Source organism: Gasterosteus aculeatus, chromosome 9, assembly GCF_964276395.1.
Source record: "Gasterosteus aculeatus chromosome 9, fGasAcu3.hap1.1, whole genome shotgun sequence".
In the NCBI taxonomy this organism is placed as follows: domain Eukaryota; kingdom Metazoa; phylum Chordata; class Actinopteri; order Perciformes; family Gasterosteidae; genus Gasterosteus; species Gasterosteus aculeatus.
This window is the reverse complement of record NC_135696.1, coordinates 19894004-19915346: the sequence shown is the minus strand read 5'-3', so window position 1 is coordinate 19915346 and position 21343 is coordinate 19894004. Positions and strand designations below refer to the sequence as shown.

Genomic DNA, 21343 nt, shown 5'->3' with positions numbered 1-21343 from the left:
ATATGGTTGGACTGATGCTTTTTATATACATTTGTTTTTGTATTTACATTGCGTACATAATCGTGGTGTCCAGTCTTTACCTCTGTTAAGCCCTGCTGTCTTTATTTCGAGCCGTTTTGTTGATTGCTGGGAGTTAAATGCAAAATAAAACACGGTTCTGCTTTTCTCGAGAGTTCTCTGGAGGTCGCGCAGATCTCCTGCAGAGGATCACATGACCTCCGGCGCTCCGGGCTCGGTCTTAAGGATGATCAACGACTCTCTGGACACGCGATAAGGAGTAATCAAATTCTGCTTCAGCAAAACAAAAGCTGCCGTTTAATTATGGAACCTCGTTACGGTATCGATTTGTAAAACAAAGCGAATGCAGAGAAGTTCAGTTTGCTTCTCTGCTGTTGGTCCACACTGAAATATCTCAGCAGCCATTGGAGGAGTTGTCATGGAAACAAGGTGCCTTCATTCATGGTCCCCAGAGGAGGTTTTGTGATTACTTTTCTAGCCAGCGGCCAGTTCTCAGCCTCCTCGACGAATTGGTCCGATTTGGGGGCAGATGTTCCAGTCTGACTCGTGTGTAAAATGTGCGTGTGAAAACAAGACGAAAACCCCAAATCATGACGTCTGACCAGCAGCGGAGCTAAAAGACCAAGTTTGTGCGACTTCAGGGGATCCTGAGCTGTGGGAGTCTCGTGCAAAGAGACTTCCTCTGGTTAGGAAACGTCCCACAGAGAACCGATCCGTCTCCCGTCCTGCTGCCAACGAATACTCACCAGAGCAGTGAATGGAGATTAATAGACACGCCACATCTGGACTGGAAAACACACACACGCTCTAGTTTGTAGATACGTTCACTGCTTGTCTGAGTCTCAATATGAATAAAAACAATATAGAATTTACTCTTTTATATCGTTTTATTTTAGAAACTCATGTGAATATTAGGATTTTACAATCTAGTAATCTTCATTAGTTAGTTCTAGTTATAAAGAATCCTTTATTGAACAGGAATCTTTGTTTTTCGTGTCAGCTAACAAACACAAGGGATAAAATTGGACACTTAATAGACTATCGGTGTGCATTTTTTTTCATGATCACTCAATTTGCTTCGTACTTGATAATTTTATTGTTATTTACAATAAATCACACCTCACTCAACAACCTAGAATTAAATAAAAACTGTTGAACAGAGCTGCTTTTTCACATCAGCTTTGTGATTCACAATCTGATATTCAAAGTCTGAGTCGGGTTCCTCCGCCGCGTCAAACCAACGCCGGCCTCCGTCCGTCCTTTTGAGGAGTGTGAAAAAAAAAAGAAAAAAGAAGCAGTGCCAAAAGCGTCAGTGCGGCGGCTCCTGATGGCGTGCGGCCTCAGAGCGCGCGGCGCTCTTCGCGGCTCTCTGCACGGCCCAGGTGGCCAAGTGGACGGTGACGAAGGCGCCGCCGGCGGCCCACAGCCAGTTCCTCCTGAGCCAGCTCCGAGGCGTCATTCCTCTGCAGGACACACACATTACAAGACCTTCAGGGACCTTCTCCCGCTGTAGATTCTCTCAAACGTAGGAATAAAATAGCATGTTTGGACATCGTTGTTTAACCAATAGAGACTGAGCCCCATATTCTCTATTTTGTAGGTAATTTTGAAGCACATTTCGATTGTTTTTCCAAATGTTTCTGTGTTAAAGCATTTTTCCAAAACTTCTCCAGGCTATTTTTAAAATTCTACAACTTTTCCATGTTTTCTGTGAACAGGCGAACCCTGAAGTTCTTAAAGCGGAGGGATTCGCATGAAGAGACACCACAGTAGTGCATTTGATTATGAGTGTGATCTCACACATAACGGGAGAACCAGACGCTTCTTATTGAGGCAGAAATCCACTCAAGTCATTAACACCAGACGGCCAACCAGCAGCCGGAAAAAACAAACTCCCGCCTTCGATCCCCTCTGTCATCACAGTGTTTTCAGGTTTGGTCATATTTAACTTTGTGCTCTGTTTTTTTTTCTATAGGCTGGAGAACTTTGATCGCCATCTTGTGGTGTTTGGTCCTCGTGGCTGTTTGCTGACCAGCAGGTGATGAAGATCACTTGTATTCATCTTCATCATTCCAACTTGTTTTTCATTTAATTATAAAGAAATTGTTTAGTGTGTCTTTCTCTGCGCCTCCAGTATGACGCCGCTCTGATGAGGTTGAGCCTTTTTTTAAATTTTTTTTATTACAGAGTAAAGTGACATTTGTTTTCACGCCTCAGTCTCACCTTCTAGGCGGCTTCATGAGTTTGACGGAGAAAACAAGTTGAAAAACGATCCGTGGTTAGATTTCTGCGTGAGGAGTCTTTAGTCTCTACAACATGCACTTCCTCAGACTTAAAACTCAAATGAAACCAGAGCAGCTTTAGAAATGGTCGCTTTGCCTTGTGGACAGAGAGTTTATCGGGACACGATCAGTTTCGATTTGCTGGCTGATTTAAGCGCCGTGGCCTTCAATGTGCGTGGCAGCAGAGACGTTTGGGTTATTCACATAATGTGATTTAAACTAATTGTAATCCGAGACGCCTTGAATTTTTTGGGGGAAAAATCCTCTTGGTTCCACATTTTAAGTGAGAAAAATTGTAACTTGAGTGCAAAGGGAATACCGTGTAAAACCTGCATTAAATTGGTATTTTGGAGGGAATCAGAGGGGTTTTCCCCATTTGCCTCCAAAGAGGAGTTTTCTTGGAGCGTCATCTGGTGGACAGCAGAGGAACTGCAGCCCATCGCGCCTCAGCAGGGGTGGCGTTGGGTGATCTGAGCACAGGGAAGCGGCCGCGGGGCCAATCGGAGGTCAAACCTGAGTGTGGGTCACTTGCTCTTGGCGGCAGCGGGAGGAGAGACGTAGGCCACGATGCCGGGCTCAGGAACGTACTCGTCCCTGGTTTTGCGCAGATGTGGGTTCGTCTTCAGGTTGAACCAGCCCCAGTGGATCAGTCCCAGACTCGTTCCCATCACAATCAGGACTTTGTTGCTGTGCCAGAACGACCGCAGGCCCATGACGGAGCGGCTGGGAAACAGGAGAGCAGGTTTCAGGCTGCTGCTGTGATTACAACACCCGCAGTACAAACAAGAGCAGACAATGGATCGCTAATAAAATAGGATGTTGGGCAAATAGGAGAAGACACAGGATTATTTTTATTTTCTTCATAGTACACAGATTGTTTATTGTAATTAACGTTGTTGTTTTCACGAGCTTCAACCAGAGGTAACAACCATTTTATTCTGATCACTGATTTTAGGGGTTTAACCATCTATTAAGTGAATAAAAAATCCAACTAGGGCTCTTTAATTATGCTGAAACTTTCAGATTTAAGCTATAATTATCCCGGAATCAATTAATCAATCAGTTGAACTGTATTGTGCAGACAGGGTTTCTGTTCATTGTATAAACGAAGGCCTCTGTGTGATGCAACAGCAGCACAAACTAAAAAAATCTCCCCTAGAGTTTTGTTTTGCACTTTAAATACATGTTCAGGTACTTTTACTGAAGTATCACCTCGACTGAGAAGTTTTAATTAACATTAGTAGTATGTTTACAGTGTGGTAAATGTACGTGTACCTAAATGATCTGACTACTTCCGCAAACCACTGACATTAGACCGCGTTGCCTCGGAGAACTTGTGTCCGTAGAAACAAGCCAACATTGTCCGGTCATTTAACAATAAAGCAAAATAACAACGAAACATTGATTGCAGCAGTTATCTAACATGCTAACGGTTGTGTAAGCTAGCTGTAGCATGGCGCTAGCGTGCGGTTAGCCGACCAGCTCGGAGCTTTTAGTTGTCGGTTTACGCGGCTGAGACACAGAAATAAAACTTTGGCAAAAACATTAAACCCCGCAAACGAACCTGTGATGATATAATAGAGTCGCTCTCACCTTCAGAGATCAGCTGTTTCTCCGGTGTGGAGCATGACGCGCGGATGGAGGTGGCTGACCAGCTGCCTGATCGTTATGACGCGCAGCGTTAATCGACGGGGCAGCTCGACTCCTTTAAACTTTGTTTTAGAACGTGAGGTGTGTTTGTTATCACGTAGAGTTTACTGCGTCCAACATTAATTCAAAGGAAGCCTTTGAACGCGTTAGTAATTGTATGACGTTTTACAGTCAGGCATCCCTATGGGCGTTTATAGTAGTCACGTGACCGTCAGGCTTTTGTGGGAATGTTTTATCAGTTTATTTGATAACCATGGCACATGTGCAGTTTCACAAACAGCATACAAACATTCAAGGGAATTGGAAAAATCGACAGAAATAATGACGGAGTTTCAAGTAAAAACTAATTTTGAAATACATATGCAAAATAAATGTGCAAAAAATGGTTTTTGGAGTATTTTTCATCCAAATATTTTCTCTTGGTTAAAAATAGTTTGAAAGATGACTCATCCTGCACGAAAAAAAGGGACTTTGCAAAGGATTTTGAAGGACATGAAGCTGTTGGACCTCTGCACATTGAACTTCCAAAACACACTTAACGGAAGCTGCTTTAGGGCGAAGGTAAATAAAACATTGATGGATTAAACCAGAACCCAATTCCAAGATGCAGATGTTCAGTGAATGTGTTGTAGGTGAAACTCTGACACACCTTTACTACATATCTTCACAGAAATATGATTACTCAACAAAATGGGACTCTTAGTGCATTTTTTGTTAGAACTTAAAAAACATCGGATTTGGCTGACAATTACGGGGCGGGGCTTGCCCCTCTATAACAAGCCTTTAGGACTTAATAATTATCTCTATGGTGTTTATTTAAGTCTGTTGACAAATTCCCTGCTGTACAACTCAATCAAGGATTATTTGTCACACTTCCTATGTAGTATCCATATTGTGCAATTAAACAGCCAAGGAAAGTGTTTAGCAGCCTCGCTTTAAATGCTGTGGACCGGTTGCTGTGGTGCCGTGTTCCCTATGCTAAAGGAAATAAGCAAGGAAGCATTGAAGCACCTTTACTTTGCATTTAGAGAATCCAACCAACTTTTATCATGGCTGCTGCTTCCTTGCATCCGGCACATTTCACCCCGTCCATCCTTTTCGTCATCCAGACGGGAGAGGACTCTCTCGCTCCTGCAGTGGACACAGAGACACCGAGGTATCGGGCAACCAGAAACCAAACCCGGGGTGAAGAGGCTCAGTGAATGTGGCGTTGAAGGTGTGGAGGTGGACCGGTGTGTCGGAGAAGACTCTGTAGAAGGACATAGTGCCGGCAGGACAGTCCACATACACTCCCAGTCTGTGAGGGACTGAGGAGACGGAGGGGGGGGAGGGACGACGGAGATCTGTTCTCCTGTTATCATGCCAGACGGCATAACCGTCGTCATCGGAGCAAAACAGACACCAGGACTGAACGTTCCCTCCGAACCTGCAGCCGGCAATGTTTCCTTTCCTCTTGATTCCTGCGTAAGCCACCGAGACATCGACCCTTCTGCTCCACTCGACCTCCCAGTAACAGCGACCAGTAAGACCCTTGGTGCACATCACCTGGTACCAGTAGTCGAACCTTTGTGGGCGATCAGGGTACGGCTGCTTCTCTCTCATGTGTGTCACCTTCCTGTTGTTGTCGGACAGTTTCAGGTGTTCATTCATTGTGTTTGTGTCCAGTGTGAGTTCGCAGGCATCTGACGGGGAGAACACCAACAAAACAGCAGAAGTTTATCACCCGACACATCTGATGGGTTTGTTTGTTCTTCATTCATTAACAGACTGACTTTGTTGTGTAGTGTTTAATTTAAGCCACCATGTTGGTGAAAACAAACTTACATTTCCTCAGACCGGGTTTCAACCACTGCTCTCCACGGTGGTCCAGTCTGGAGGATTAAACAAAGTCAGAACAAACCTCCGAAAGCTTCCTCATCAGTGAACCTTGGACTTAAATTAACTTTACATAAAAAAATAAAAAGTAAGAAAAAGAAGACCATAAAATACTAAATGATGAGGTCATCATACCTGAGGGTGTGAAGTGTCGTGTTTGGATCGTCCAGTCCAGCACAGAGCAGCTCCACCCCTGAGTCTCCCGGAGGGTTGTAGCTCAGGTCCAGCTCTCCCAGGTGGGAGGGGTTTGATGTCAGAGCCGAGGCCAGAGAGACACAGCCTTCCCCTGTGATCTGACAGCCTGACAGCCTGGAGGGAGAAAGAGGGAGAGAGAGGGGGAGACACCGATTTATATTCCTTGTCAGTGTGAATTAACTTTGAATTTTTAAGTTACTCAGAAGTCCATTACTTTGAAATGAATTATAAATATACAGTCAAATGGGAATAGGACCTGTGATCAACAACCATTCGACTTAAATGTGTATTGTATTGATTGTCGACCACTCATGAATGGAAGCTTTAAAACACAACATTGACAGGCAGAGAGCAGACATCTGCGACACCACAAACACATCTTTAAAGATGCACCAAGAGACCGAATTGCAGAGGAGGGGTGCAGGGTAATGAGGTTAAAGAAGGCTCCAAGGCCTCACAGTCTCTTTAAAAGAAATCTGTCTCTTTAGCTGCTATTGGTTCCACTTGGTTCCACCGGTTAGTCTCTATCAGCCATGTAATGTCCAAGGAGATGATGGTGCAGTTATATGATAATGGTTTGTCATTGTGAGCAACTCTGTTTGATCCCTTGATGTATAAAAAAAAGATGATTGCTGCTTTAATGATTGTAGCGGAAAAGAAAGAAAAGTTCAAAGAAATTAGGAAACTTCTTGAAAGGTTAACAATTTCTGAAGGAAAATGGTCACTACAGCTTTTATTAAATACTGCAAAGGTTGAGTATATTTGACACACAAATGAAATGCATCGAACTATATTTTAAAACTAACCTGAGAGTCTCCAGTTTGCAGTTTGTACTACACAGTCCAGCAGAGAGCAGCTTCACTCCTGAATCCTGCAGGTCGTTGTTACTCAGGTCCAGTTCTCTCAGACTAGAGGACCTGGAGCTGAGAAGTGTGGACAGAGCTTCACAGCTTCTCTCCGACAGATTACAGCCACTCAGCCTGAGGGACAGTAAAACACAATTCTATGGTTGCCATTACGCAGCATGGTTTTTCAGTTGTACTTGCCTTTAAATTGCCCTTCATCTGTTATCCCAGAGACTTACTCAAATTTATCAAACCCTTAAATGAGCTATAAAATGGAAGATACTTTTCATTACATGGCTCCATTCATTTGTGATGGTACAAAGATACTGAAGAACCAATTAAGAAGAAAGGACCAACTCATCTTTAGCTGATATGTTCATACTTACAGAGCTTTGTTGGAGGCATTAACCACTGGCAGCAGCCTCAGGAGAGCCTCCTCTGAAGCAGAATATTTCTTCAGGTCAAATACAGCCAGATCCTCCCCCGATGACAGTAAGATGAAGACCAGAGCTGACCACTGAGCAGGAGACAGTTTATTCGTGGAGAGACCTTCTGAGCTCAGGTACTGTTGGATATCCTCCACTAGAGAACGATTGTTAAGTTCATTCAGGCAGTGGAACAGATTGATGCTTCTCTCTGGAGACGGATTCTCGCTGATCTTCTTCTTGATGTACTCGACTGTTTTCTGATTGGACTCTGAGCTTCTTCCTGTCTGTGTCATCAGACCTCGTAGGAGATTTCTATTGGTCTGCAGAGAAAGACCCAGGAGGAATCGGAGGAACAGGTCTAGGTGTCCATTTGGACTCTTCAAGGCCTTGTCCACAGCACCCTGGTAGATATCTGCTGGTTCTGGCTTTGTTCTGAACAGAAACCACCACCAGGGCTTTGATTCTTCTTCTGACATCAGATTGACACCAGATTTCATGAAGGTCAGATGAACATGAAGAGCCGCCAGAAACTCCTGAACACTCAGATGGACGAAGCAGAACACCTTATTCTGGTACAGCCCGCTCTCCTCTCTAAAGATCTGTGTGAACACTCCTGAGTACACGGAGGCTGCTCTGATATCGATGCCACACTCTGTCAGGTCAGATTCATAGAAGATCAGGTTGCCTTTCTGCAGCTGATCAAAGGCCAGTTTTCCCAGAGACTCGATCATCTTCCTGCTCTCTGGACTCCAGTGTGGATCCGACTCAACTCCTCCGTCATACTTGACCTTCTTCAGTTTGATCTGAACCACCAGGAAGTGGATGTACATCTCAGTCAGTGTCTTGGGGAGCTCTCCTCCCTCTCTGGTGTCCATCACATCCTCCAGAACGGCAGAGGTGATCCAGCAGAAGACTGGGATGTGGCACATGATGTGGAGACTTTGTGAGGTCTTGACGTGGGAGATAATCCTGCTCGACGGCTTCTCATCCCTGAATCTCTTCCTGAAGTACTCCTCCTTCTGGGGGTCGGTAAACCCTCTGACCTCTGTCACCATGTCAACACACTCAGGGGGGATCTGATTGGCTGCTGCAGGTCGTGTGGTGATCCAGAGGCGAGCAGAGGGAAGCAGATGCCCCCTGATGAGGTTTGTGAGGAGCACGTCCACTGAGGCCGACTCTGTGACATCAGTCAGGATCTCATTTTCCTGGAAGTTCAGAGGAAGTCGACACTCGTCCAGACCGTCAAAGATGAACAGAACCTGAAACTCTTCCAACCTGCAGATTTCTGCTTCTTTGGTTTCACTGAAGAAGTGATGAACAAGTCCCACCAAGCTGAACATCTTCTCTCTCAGCACATTCAGCTCTCTGAACGTGAATGGAAATATGAGTTGTATATCCTGGTTGTTTTCATCTTCAGCCCAGTCCAGGGAGAACTTCTGAGTCAAGACAGTCTTTCCAATTCCGGCCCCTCCCTTTGTCACCATGGTTCTGACCGGTTTTAGTCTTCGAGGAAAGGGTTTGAAGAGGTCCTCACACTTGATTGTTTCTTCTGCTCTGTCTGCTTTCCTGGATGTCGTTTCAATCTGTCTGACCTCAAGTTCATCGTTGACCCCAGCTGCCCCTTCCTCTATGACGTAGAGCTCTGTGTACATCTGATTCAGAAGAGTTGGACTTCCCGCTTTAGCGACCCCCTCAAACACACACTGGAACTGGTTCCGCAGCTTGGATTTGAGTTGACGTTGACAGTATACTGGATAGAGAGACATTAAATTATCAGTCAGTGGGTGTTCATGTCAATATGAGTGAAGCAGAGGGTGTAAAAGGCTCTTACTGCTCAGCAGAGACTTAGCCAGCTCGTCCTGCCCCATTCTCCTCAGGAAGTGCAGTGTGATCTTCAGAAAGGCCTCTCTGCTGCTCCTCCTCTTTTCTTTCCCCTCATCCTCCAACACCTCCTCATCCTCACTCCGCCGATTTAGGCCCTTTGGGTAATCATGGGTAAGAGCTTTTTGGAACGTCTTCAGCTCGCTCTTGGCAAAGGCGACAATGATTTCCTCAAGATGCTGGAATAAAATAAATGTTTATTTCATTTGGTGTTTGAGGTCAAAGTTTGTGTTGAGCCTTCACAGTGTTTACACACCACAAATGTGGATTCCAAATCCATCTGAGGATGGCCGATGGACGGGTCACCGGGAACTTCCCGAACCCTGCAGAGAAAACAGAAAATATGACGGAAAATATTATACATTTGCTGCTTTTGGGGAAATGTAATAGAATAGCTGAATATAATATTATATATAATATTAAAAAACTGCTCAATGTTGTTGTTGAGACAGCATCCAATATTTTTCTTTAATTGTCAGCATTGTTAGTCCATCTGTTTTTTTCCCCAGGTTGTAAATATTTCTCACTCTGCTGACATTTTAACGCAGAGGTCTAAAGGGATCGACTCGCTTTCAGAGCCGGCCTTGTTAAGGGTTGCGAAACAACGCGAGGAGGCCTCACTCCTTTGTTCTCGTCCGGGCCGGAAACGATGAGTCAACTTGCTCAAATTTAAAGATCAAAAAGTTTAATTTAATAACTAAGGTGATAAGGAATACAATTACAAAGTGAAATACAATGCGAATAGTAAAATATTTCGCGAAATAAAGAAATCTAGGCTAAGTCAAAAGTGACTGCAGGAAAATTCTACCCGTCCTCTCTCCACGCTTGTCCTTTGAAAACTCCTGAGGTGTGTCTTTTTGGGTGCATTTGAAAGCAAAAATTTGAATTATACCATCATGTAAACACACTGACTGGCTTCTCTTCAAACGTGTCTCCTCCTGGATTGTCCTCTTCACATGGAGGTGTGACGCTGCACCTGCAACCTGAAACCTCTCTGTCCTATCTGTCCCTCACATTCCAATGCATTCAATGTAGATACATTTGCCTTTATGCTTCAATGAGTGAATATAACAAAGCGTGCATTCATCTTATAACTAGTACACTTTAATTACAACACACCATGAATGATCACCGTTCATCACACTACATCATAAGATCTAACACAGTTCATGTGGTCCAATTCACAAGAGATTTGCCTCAATCGGCTGTCTTACATTCAGTTGCTCATCTACTACCTTACAGGAGAACAAACTCCCAAAAAACCCTCTTTGGGGAGAAAATTGGGAGAAATCCATAAAGGACGGCGACTAGCATCCGTCCCCAGGTTTTGACATCTCATTGTGACAGAATGTTAATGTGTACAGTGTTTATATGATTTACATAACTACATTGTGTTTGATTCATATTGCATTCACTTCATCTAACATGCTAATGTAATAACTAATATCTAATAACACACAAACTACAATTCTACACTAAAAATTTCTACCACCGGGTGTGCACTTCTACTTAAATCCCTAACAGCCTCAAGAAGTCATTTCAAGATATGTGTTTTTTCCCCTGCAAGCTCACTCACTCGGTCTCTGCTGGAAGCTGCACTGCAAACACTAAAGGCGGCTCCATGGACTTGAAGGACACGCAGCTGGATGCAGGTCCGTGATAGTCTGGCCTACACCGCCGCTCCGGGCTGAAATGCAACACACAAAACATGGAGCTCTGACTCGGGACAACGTTGAGGTAGTTGTTTGTGTGCTGAGCTGCTGAGGGAGGAGAATGGAGACACTGAGTTCCTCGTCTCACCTTTGAGCCTCATGCGGGGGGAGTTTGGAGGGAGAGCATCCCTCCTCCGTCTCCTCACACCCGTCCATCTCAAAGCTGGAGGCAAGAGGCTGTCATTTGCTCACTGGTTATAAAAAAGATTAAAATTCTGTGAAATCAGGTCAGTCAGATCTTTGGTGTTATTTGTTGTGTTGTTAAAATAGTTGATCAGGTGAAGGATGAGTAAACAAGAACCCAAACACCAAAATTATCTAAACCGGCGTTAAAAAATAAACCAAATTAGATCCAAATAAAATAAACACGTTTGGGGACATTTTTAAACCACATTTAGAGGGAGATGAAAAGCCGGCAGAGAAAAACACACATCTGCTGACGTAGTTCCGATATTATTCCACTAGGTGGAGCTCATTACCCACACCGACTGAACGGAAAATACCAGCCGGCCGTCAGGTCTTCAGAGCGGCTGCTCACAAACGAGAGTGCGCCTCTACTGGGATCTGCGCGGTAATGGACGCTATTTGTAATATTCAGCGGCATTTCCGTCCATGTAAAATGCACCAAAGACACATACAACAAAACTATGTGGACGAAAAATGTTCTCCAATGATTCCAAAAGCTAAAATCAGTATAGTAGTAAGTTAACGCCTTTATGATTAATGCGAATACCAAAAATACAACATCATCAATAGATGATGATTTGATTCATTTTGTAAAAAGCTCCAGGTGCATCCAGGACAACAAACTTAATATTGGGCGATTTCTCACAAACAAACGAGCCTCCACTTTGTCAGCAAGAAGCTAAGAGCTTGACCACCGCCCCAAACCTATTTCTTCTGCTAAAAACCCCACAAGAGCCGAGTCAAACACTTCTAATTGAATGTGTCAAACACTACAGCTAAAGAGAAAATAAAGACAAAAGGAAGAGGAACAGCAACATGGAAATGAGGACCTTAAATACAAAAATTTACTGCTTTGGTCTGGAAGGAGAAAATAATGTGCGGCGAAAGTGAAAGTTCTGAGAGGCGGAGAAGAATGAAAGATGTTGAGTAGTAAAGAAAAACAGTCTCACCTGGAGGTTTGATACAAGAAGCCGTCGACAGCGTTTAGTCAAGAAAGTTTACAAGAAATGAAGAAAGACGAAATCCGCCCAGAAAGCGCCTGACGTAGAAGTCACATTATTTCTTTCTTTGAGCTCATTCGGGTTCCTCTTTTTCTGTCTGAGCCCCCTGCACCTTCATCCGAAGAAAAAACACACAATTGCACAACACGAGTCAGTCAGGGTGCGCAGCCTCATTGATGCCAGTGTGATGGTGATTTGGGGATTCCGAGATGTTGTCATCAAAGCGAAGCCTTCTGGTGACGTTACAAATCACTGATGGTCAGCCAAACATTAACCACAAATCTAGAGATTTTCTTAACACAGGATCTGCAACACTGTGCAGAGAGGAAAACACATGATAATGTCACGGTTTGGGTTCACGTCTTGTTTTATTTTGTTTCATGCCTCTGGTGCTCCTGCGTTAACCATCCTGCCCTGTCGTGTCATCCCCTGTGTCCAATCACCTGCACCTTCCCAGTGTATTTAAGCCATGTGTGTCTCTTGTCCCTTGTTGCGTCATTGATTGTTCAACCCTGCATGTTATGCCTTGAATGTATACCCTGAACCTTGTCCCTGTTCCCTGTAAGTCTGTGTTCCCCGTAAGTCCCTGTGTCATGTAAGTCCCTGTTCCCTGTATGTCCCTGTTCTCCGTAAGTCCATGTTCCCCGTAAGTTCCTGTTCCCCGTAAGTCCCTATGTCATGTAAGTCCCTGTTCCCCGTATGTCCCTGTTCCCTGAATGTCCGTGTTCTCCATAAGTCCATGTTCCCCGTAAGTTCCTGTTCCCCGTAAGTCCCTATGTCATGTAAGTCCCTGTTCCCCGTATGTCCCTGTTCCCTGAATGTCCGTGTTCTCCATAAGTCCCTGTTCTCCGTAAGTCCATGTTCCCCGTAAGTCCCTGTTCTCCGTAAGTCCATGTTACCCGTATGTCCCTGTTCCCCGTAAGTCCCTGTGTCATGTAAGTCCCTGTTCCCTGTAAGTCCGTGTTCAACGTATTATAAATAAAAGATTACAGTGTGAAAGGGAAACACAGGAGTGAAAGTAAGTCATTGAGATTCTAATTCAGGCTGCAGTCAATAAATCACATTTTCAGAAAACAAAGAGAAAGTCGAGTTTTTGTAAAATATCCCTTTTAAATTTGCTTTGCGGTTTAAAACGAAAACGTAGCTTGACAGGTTATTGTATCAATATTTATCTCCAACCAACTTGTTTGATTTTATTTTGTGTTTATTATTAGATGTGACATAGGATCCTGCAAACTACAAATTGAGAAAATACCAATCAGAGGAAAATACAAATTTATAATAGGGGGATGAGGGTGGTCGTGGAGCCAACCAGTGAGCAATGATGCTACATTGTGAAAGGGTACGTGCTGTTATCACTTCATACAAGGCTTCATACAGAAAATGACTACAGTGTGAAAGGGAAACATGGGAGTGAAAGTAAGTCGTTGAGAAGTCAGGCTGCAATCAATAAATCACATTTTCAGAAAACAAAGAGAAAGTCGAGATTTTGTAAAATAATGTCCCTTTTAAATTTGCTTTGCGGTTTAAAATGAAAATTTAGCTTGAGAGGGTATTGTACCAATATTTAGCTCTCTTGTTGTGATTGCATTGTAATTTAGATTCTAGATTCTTTAAAAGTTTATATTTCTATACTTTTCTTATTGTGTCTGTGCAACCTCTGAATTTCCCATTTGGGGATGAATAAAGTCAGATCGTATCTAAATCTTTAGACACAACCATAAACACTTAAGTTAAAATGACTGAGTTTGTCTGTCTGTGTGTGTTTGAGTGTGCACAGCAGTGTGTGTGTGTGTGTGTGTGTGTGTTTGTGTGTGCACAGCAGTGTGTGTGTCTCCCTACACTGGAGGAGATTCTCCCTTTGACAGTGAACAAAAAGACACGGAGGAACCGAACAACCCGAACCCGAACGCGGGATACAGCGGTTCGCTGAATGTGATGTTGAAGGTGTAGAGGTGGACCGGTGTGTCGGAGGAGACTCTGTAGAAGGAGAGCGTGCCAGCAGGCAAGTCCACGTACACTCCTACTCTGCCGGAGGAGGCGGGGGGCGACAGGCGGCTGCTCCTGTCGTTGTGACTAACCGAATAACCGTCGACTGTGGAGCAGGTTAGACACCAGGAACGATTGTTCCCTTCAAGCGAGCAGTCGGCACTTTTTCCTTTCCTCTTGATTCCTCTGTAAGTGACCGAGACCTCAACGGTTCCTCTCCACTCAACCTCCCAGTAGCAGCGACCAGTCAGACCATTGGTACACAACACCTGGTACCAGTAGTCAAACCTCTCTGGGTGATAGGTATAGAGCTGCTTCCTTTTCTCCACTGTCACCTTCCTGTTGTTGTCAGACAGTTTGAGGTGTTTGTTCATTGTGTTTGTGTTCACTGTGAGTTCACAGGCATCTGACGGAGGGAAAACAAACGATACACCAGAGGTTTATCATCTGACACACTTGACTAAAATGCGCTGCCCTTTTTTTTTGAACGAAAGCTAACACACGCTTACATTTCCTCAGGCCAGGTTTCAGCCTATGCTCTCCACCATGTTCCACCCTGAAGGAAGAAACAAATCACTCAGATGTAGTAAGTCAAATCTAATAAAAAGTATGAAAGTAAATGAATGAATGCTGCAGAAGAAAAGTTCTGAAAAAAGCTAAATGACTGAAAAGACAAAGCAGAATATGAGTAATATATAACCTTCAAATGATAACCACTTCACCACGAAGCTCAAACCCAACCTGAGATGTAGTTTTTGTAATATAATCGGCATTGAATCCTGATCTATATGTGTATAAGACCAGTAAGGAGGTCAGTCTCGGTGGGGACAGGACCTCTTCTTACCTCAGCGTTTCTAGTTTCCAGGCTTTATCCTGCAGTCCAGCAGACAGCAGCTCCACTCCTGAGACTCCTGGGTGGTTGTAGCTCAGGTCCAGCTCTCTCAGGTGGAAGGGGTTGGATCTTATAGCTGAGGCCAGAGAGATACAGCCTTCCTCTGTGACCAGACACCCTGAAAGCCTGGAGACACACACACACACACACACACACACACACACACACACAGACACGTTAGACTTCCTCACCCAACAGAATAATTTGACATTATAAACTGAGTGAACCTGTTCAAGAAAAGCCAAAACACTATTGTTGGGCTCCACCATAGCGTAAGACCAAGGCTGACTTTCAAATGTAGTGTTTTGCTGCAGGACATAAAACCCCCGAAAGGAATGTGCCTTCACATCTAGGTGTGATTTCTCCCCCAGGGTGAAACAGGCCTGAAGGCTGGCGCATGCTTCTGCGTCTTTGTCTTTACGCACCGTTGTGTCGACGCACTCGTTTGCGTCGGCACACTCGTTTGCGTGTGTTGCAGAGCAATTCACCGCCAGAACAACAGGTGGAGTAACGTGTTTTTGGCGCAGACATCAATTCCTTAATGAGTAAATATCAATTATGAGACTTGATTTATAGTTTGGTTATTAGTCCCTTTTTAGGGTGGTGCCCCGTTATTTATTTACTGAGAATTATCTTAGCGATTATTAATAATTCTAATGAGGTCAATGATTTCATTTCACACTAGCTATTAACCAACACATTACCCCGCCGTTGTGCCCAACAAAATGGGGCCCCGCTTAAGGCCGTTCCCAGCACTATGAAATACTACTACTTTTCCTGCAGACACTTTTTCTAAGTATACTCTGAAATGTCCTGTTAGATACCATCAGTGACATCTGTTAAAAAAAGAGTACTGACCCGAGAGTCTCCAGTTTACAGTGTGGACTCTCCAGTCCAGCAGAGAGCAGCTTCACTCCCGAATCCTCCAGGTCGTTGTTGCTCAGGTCCAACTCTCTCAAACTGGAGAACTGGAAGCTGACAGCTAATGATAACCCCTGACAGCATATCTTTGTAAGCCTGGTTTGACTCAACCTAAATGAGTACAATAAAACAAATGTGATAGTGAGGCTGAAAACTACCACAAAATAAAGTCGTTAGTGTAAAACAAATATGAAGATAAACATAGATAAACAAAATAGTTGAATGTTTAAAGATTTAAAGTGTGAAATATGATGATCTGGATGTGGTCAGGATGACCTACATTGTTGAAAATAGTTACATACAATGTTGTTACTGCGGTGAAAAATAAGGTTATGTTCAAACAGTAGGCATACAATGCAAAAACTAGACCATGGCACAGTTTCTGTTTTTACAGGAAAACTTGAGATCTAACCTGAGAGTCTCCAGTTTACAGGGTCGATTCGCAAGTCCAGCAGAGAGCAATGTGGCTCCTGAATCCTGCAGGCTGTTCTGACTAAGATCTAACTCTTTCAAAGTAAAAGACTGGGAGCTTAAAATTGAAGACAGAGTTTCACAGCTTCTCTCAGATACATTACAGCCACTCAGTCTGAAGGAGAGTTTGTGACAAAGAAAGACAAACATTGTTTTTATTGTGTACAATGTGAAAATGTTCCTGATTTTAAAATTACCTTATTCTAACATTGTTATTTGTAAAAAATGAATATATCTTACTTTCTCAAATTCTTATTCCAGGTGACTTTTAAAACTTTCTGCTGCATAATTTCAAACAACAGCACAATAAAATGGAAAAATATTGGTACTACAAATCTGACCTGAGAGTCTCCAGTGCACAGTGAGAACTCTCCAGTCCAGCAAAGAGTAGCTTCACTCCTGAATCCAGAAGGTCGTTGTTACTCAGGTCCAACTCCCTTAGATGGGAGGACTGGGAGGTGAGAACTGATGAGAGCACCTGACAGCCAGTCTTTGTGAGCTTGGTTTGATTCAACCTAAAACAGAAATAAGTACTTAGAATTACCTTTTGGATTTTCTCTTACATCCCAAATGTGTCCAGTGAAATTTAGGTACACGTATTGATTGTTCTTATGAAGCAAAGGTGCCAACACAAGTTCATCAAAAATACCTTAGAAACGTAATAAATAGTTATGCATCATGTATAGTTTGCTATTCTGATAAACATTTTCTCTGTTCCTCAATCAATATGACTATAAGCTATTGTTTACGTTGTAAACAAGACGTGTGACACTAAATCATCACGTTGCTATCTCACCTGAGAGTCTCCAGTTTGCAGTTTGTACTACACAGTCCAGCAGAGAGCAGCTTCACTCCTGAATCCTGCAGGTCGTTGTTACTCAGGTCCAGTTCTCTCAGACTAGAGGACCTGGAGCTGAGAAGTGAGGACAGAGCTTCACAGCTTCTCTCTGACAGAATACAGCTGCCCAGCCTGAAAGAGAATTGATGATAAAGATAAACACTGGCAGTGCCACCATTTGTGTTTGTCTACAATGTGATGAAGACATTTTTAATGTTTTCCATTCATACGTATCACCGTAATCCTCAGTCACAGAAAAAAATCCAATCCTGTTTTTCATTCATTCAGTTGTGGAGGTGGAATCATACCGAGGTGACAATATGACAGACTTTTCAATTAATCAGCTAACTAATTTGTTGACTAAAGCTTACAACTACCAGTTTGTTAAAAACTTATATGACCCTAAACATGTGACACAGTTTATATTTACAGAGCTTTGTTGGAGGCTTTGACCACTGGCAGCAGCCTCAGGAGAGCCTCCTCTGAAGCAGAATATTTCTTCAGGTCAAACACAGCCAGATCATCCTGTGATGACAGCAAGATGAAGACCAGAGCTGACCACTGAGCAGGAGACAGTTTATCCGTGGAGAGACCTTCTGAGCTCAGGTACTGTTGGATGTCCTCCACTAGAGAACGATCGTTCAGTTCATTCAGGCAGTGGAACAGATTAATGCTTCTCTCTGGAGCTGGATTCTCGCTGATCTTCTTCTTGATGTACTCAACCGTTTCCTGATTGCACTTTGAGCTTCTTCCTGTATGTGTCATCAGACCTCGTAGGACATTCTGATTGGTCTGCAGAGAAAGACCCAGGAGGAATCGAAGGAACAGGTCGAGGTGTCCATTTAGACTCGTCAAGGCCTTGTCAATAGCAAACTTGTAGACCTCAGACATCGATGTTTTACTGAAAAACATTTTCACTTGTTCCCCACAAGTTTGATCTGGCTCACACATTACATTCTTGTGTTTGGAATTGGCTGCCATCTCTACGTAAAAAGCTGCAAGAAACTCCTGAACAGTCAGATGGACAAAGCTGAACGACTTGACTTCATTATTCCGTCTCCCACGTTCCTCTTTGAAAATCTTTGTGAACACTCCAGACCACACGGAGGCTGCACTCACATCGATGCCACTCTCTTTGAGATCTTCCTGGGTAAAGACCAGGTTGCCAATTTTCAGTTGGTGGAAAGCCAGTTTTGCTAATGACTTAATACACTTAATGCATTGTTTTTGGTTGTACTTCTTGTTTGTATGACGAATCTGAAACACCAGGAATTCTGCGTACATCTCAGTCAGTGTCTTGGGCAGCTCTCCTCCCTCTTTGGTGTCCATCACCTCCCCCAGAACTGCAGAAGTGATCCAGCAGAAGACTGGGATGTGACACATTATGTGGAGGCTTCGCGATGTCTTGATGTGGGAAATGATTCTGCTGGACTGGTCATCGTCTCTGAACCTCTTCCTGAAGAACTCATCCTTCTGTGGGTCGGTGAACCCTCTGACCTCTGTCATGATGGTGATGAACTCTCGAGGGATTTTACTGGCTGTGGCAGGTCGCGTGGTTATCCAGAGGCGAGCAGAGGGAAGCAGTTTCTTGTTAATGAGGTTCGTCAGCAGCACGTCCACTGAGGCTGACGCTGTCACATCAAAGTTAAATGCCTGATCTCCACTGGTAGAGAAGTCCAGACAAAGACGGCTCTCGTCCAGTCCATCCAAGACAAACAGAAGTTTGAATTCACTCTTGTCATAGTTGTCGTTTCCTGATGACTGCAGACTTGTGAAGATGTTGTTGAGAACCTCTTTCCGGATGTCTCTGGACTCTGAGACGAATTCATTAATGAGCTCTGCCAAACAGAAACTTCGGCCCTTTGATGAATTCAGCTGGTGGAAGTTGAGAGGGAAAATGAGATGCACATCTTGATTGGCTCTTCCTTCAGCCCAGTCCAACACAAACTTTCTCACTAGAAAGGTTTTTCCAATTCCCGCAATTCCAATTGTCATAACTGTTCTTATGGGTTTGTATCTTCCAGAGGGGTGTTTGAACATGTCACAACGTTTAATGGGGTTCTCTCTTCCTGCTGGTTTCATCTCAAGCTCGATGACTTCATGCTCCAGGTTGATGTGTCCGTCGCACCCTGATGTGATGTACAGATTTGTGTAGATATCATCTAGACGGGGCTGATCGTTCTTGAACCATTCTGAGGCAAGAAAAAACTTGTTCTGAAGGTTTGATTGAAGCTTTTGTTGGTAATTTAAAATGGATGCTGACTTTGGTTGCAAAGTGATTTCATCTGTGTCAAACACAAATATTGAAAAGTATTAGTTTGCTTGTGGTTGCAGAAACGGTACAAAATTGTCCTCTGGCCTGAGATTGTCCATCTAAAAGTAACAAAGACTTCCCATCAACAAAATATGAAACCAGCGTCGCTGTCTTTATAGTCAAACAAGTCAGTAATATCCCTGTTATCTTGGGCAGAGAAATTGCATTCATCAGCTCCTTGGCTACCACATGACTAGCAACTTAATATCAGATCTCCAATGATATTCATACTGGAGTACAGCATCATTTCTAAACCATGTTGCACACAAAATACAGGCTAGTACTCATAATCTGGATTTTATTCAAATCAAATTCAATCCCATTACTCTTTTAGCAGGATGTTTTCTTATAGTAATCTGAAAAGAAAACTCGCCCACCGGAGGAGAAAACAATCTACAACACAACATGCAACCAGGGCCTGAAACGCTAACAAAACACCTGCTGCTGGTCAAAAACACGGTCGATTATTGCATGTCAAATAATTATTTTAGCATCCTATGTCTATCCGGGACAGACCTCAGCTGCTCATTACACAAATCTTTCTTTCTCGTGGTTCCAGGGACTGACCTTTTCTCAGCAGCAGATCATTCCTGTTGATCTTTTTCAAAACCTGATTGGTCACCGTCACAGCTCCGGGAACTGTGAAGGTCTGGATCATCAGATCAACGACGTACCACGTCTCCGCATTCTCCAGCTTGTTCACCGGGATGCGCGAGGAGTCTTGAAGGCGTTCGTCCTTCAGGAACCACTTGAAGCGCTCCAAGTCTTTTTTTCCGAGTTCGTCCAGGGTGTTCAAGAGGGCCACTTTTAGCATCGTGGCTCCCTGTCCAGACTCGATCCAGTTGGTAACTTAGAAGTCAGCCATGCAGCCGTTGTGTCTATACCTGACTGTTGGTGTGCTGGTTCCCTTCTGGACGCACACGAGTTATGGAAAGCAGCGTATGCACACAACGGTTTTATGGTTGGACGTCACCGACCACGTGCGGTCACGCCCGCGGCTGATCGGCACACTTTCACTGCGCAGAGAAGGTTTCCCCTAACAGGAAGTGTGGAACGGCCCCGGTGGGGCTGCGAAGGCTTCAGGAGGTTTAAAACTACATCTGTGAGCGCCTCACTCCAGGAGATCATCTGGGCTCAACGCCCCGACAAAGGTCCCGAGATGCTGAAAGTGGGAAGATTCATTTGGTCACGACATTTCTCGACTAAAATATGGATATTTTCTCATTAAGTATGATCACTGTGACTTCTGTGTTTTTGGGTCATGACCCTAAATGTTTGTTTGTCTGTTACCAGCCTCGACCAATCAGGTCAGGCTGGTGGTCACAGTAATTCGCAGGAATCATCTCAGCTGGCTGTTGTTCCACTTCCGAGGGTCTGCTTTATGTAACCGAACGCCCGTCATGTTCGCTTCAAACTAGAGAACTCAGTTCTGGATCTATCAATCTAAGATATTTGGTGAATATTGACATGATACGTGACCAATCAAGTCCCAATTCAATGAGAATATGGTCGATGGGTTCCTGTGCAAAGCCAAGCAGCGGCCAATCCTGCTTTATAGTCTATTTCACGCTAAATCGGCCATCATTTATCAAATGGAACTCATGCTGTATTGTCTCAAAACTAGAGATCGGGACTATAAACTCATGTTTAACTGACGGAATGTATCAAAAGGCATTTTACCATAGACGTCTACACACTCAAACTTCGTCATAGCAAGAGTCGCCCCTTGGTGTTTATTAGAAAGAATTTAATTCACTTCCTCGTTGGCTTCGTATTTCAGACCAGAAACAGAAGCAGAAGTAATAAAAACCCGAGGGACTAATCGTCATGACCTAGTTTAAACAA

General features: G+C 43.8%; 1 protein-coding gene and 1 long non-coding RNA gene across 2 annotated transcripts; both read right to left on the bottom strand.

Annotated features, from left to right (window-relative positions):
* Nucleotides 1–886: 886 nt before the first annotated feature.
* LOC144383062 (uncharacterized) lies at nt 887–4176 on the bottom strand. The gene is made up of 3 exons (XR_013450511.1): nt 3894–4176; nt 2814–3023; nt 887–1481 (listed from the first exon to the last, which is right to left on the bottom strand). It is a non-coding gene; the product is annotated as an uncharacterized LOC144383062 (long non-coding RNA).
* LOC120825287 (uncharacterized) lies at nt 4174–20427 on the bottom strand. The gene is made up of 19 exons (XM_078080005.1): nt 20066–20427; nt 17615–19469; nt 17143–17316; nt 16688–16861; nt 16288–16461; nt 15813–15986; nt 14907–15080; nt 14572–14618; nt 13916–14468; nt 12023–12061; nt 10975–11049; nt 10751–10861; nt 9431–9497; nt 9125–9353; nt 7252–9043; nt 6827–7000; nt 5961–6134; nt 5775–5821; nt 4174–5632 (listed from the first exon to the last, which is right to left on the bottom strand). The coding sequence occupies exons 1-19, from the start codon at nt 20310–20312 to the stop codon at nt 5052–5054; spliced, it is 6861 nt and encodes a 2286-aa protein (XP_077936131.1). The 5' UTR covers nt 20313–20427; the 3' UTR covers nt 4174–5051.
* Nucleotides 20428–21343: the final 916 nt, after the last annotated feature.

Bases quoted from the DNA above. Each gene is read 5' to 3' on its own strand.
- LOC120825287 (XM_078080005.1), bottom strand. From the start codon at position 20,312: ATGCTAAAAGTGGCCCTCTTGAACACCCTGGACGAACTCGGAAAAAAA. The intron at 17,317-17,614 runs GTAAATATAAAC...ATTCTCTTTCAG, and splicing joins AAAGCCTCCAACAAAGCTCT to GCTGGGCAGCTGTATTCTGT. The intron at 11,050-12,022 runs GTGAGACTGTTT...TCTTGCCTCCAG, and splicing joins TTCTTGTATCAAACCTCCAG to CTTTGAGATGGACGGGTGTG.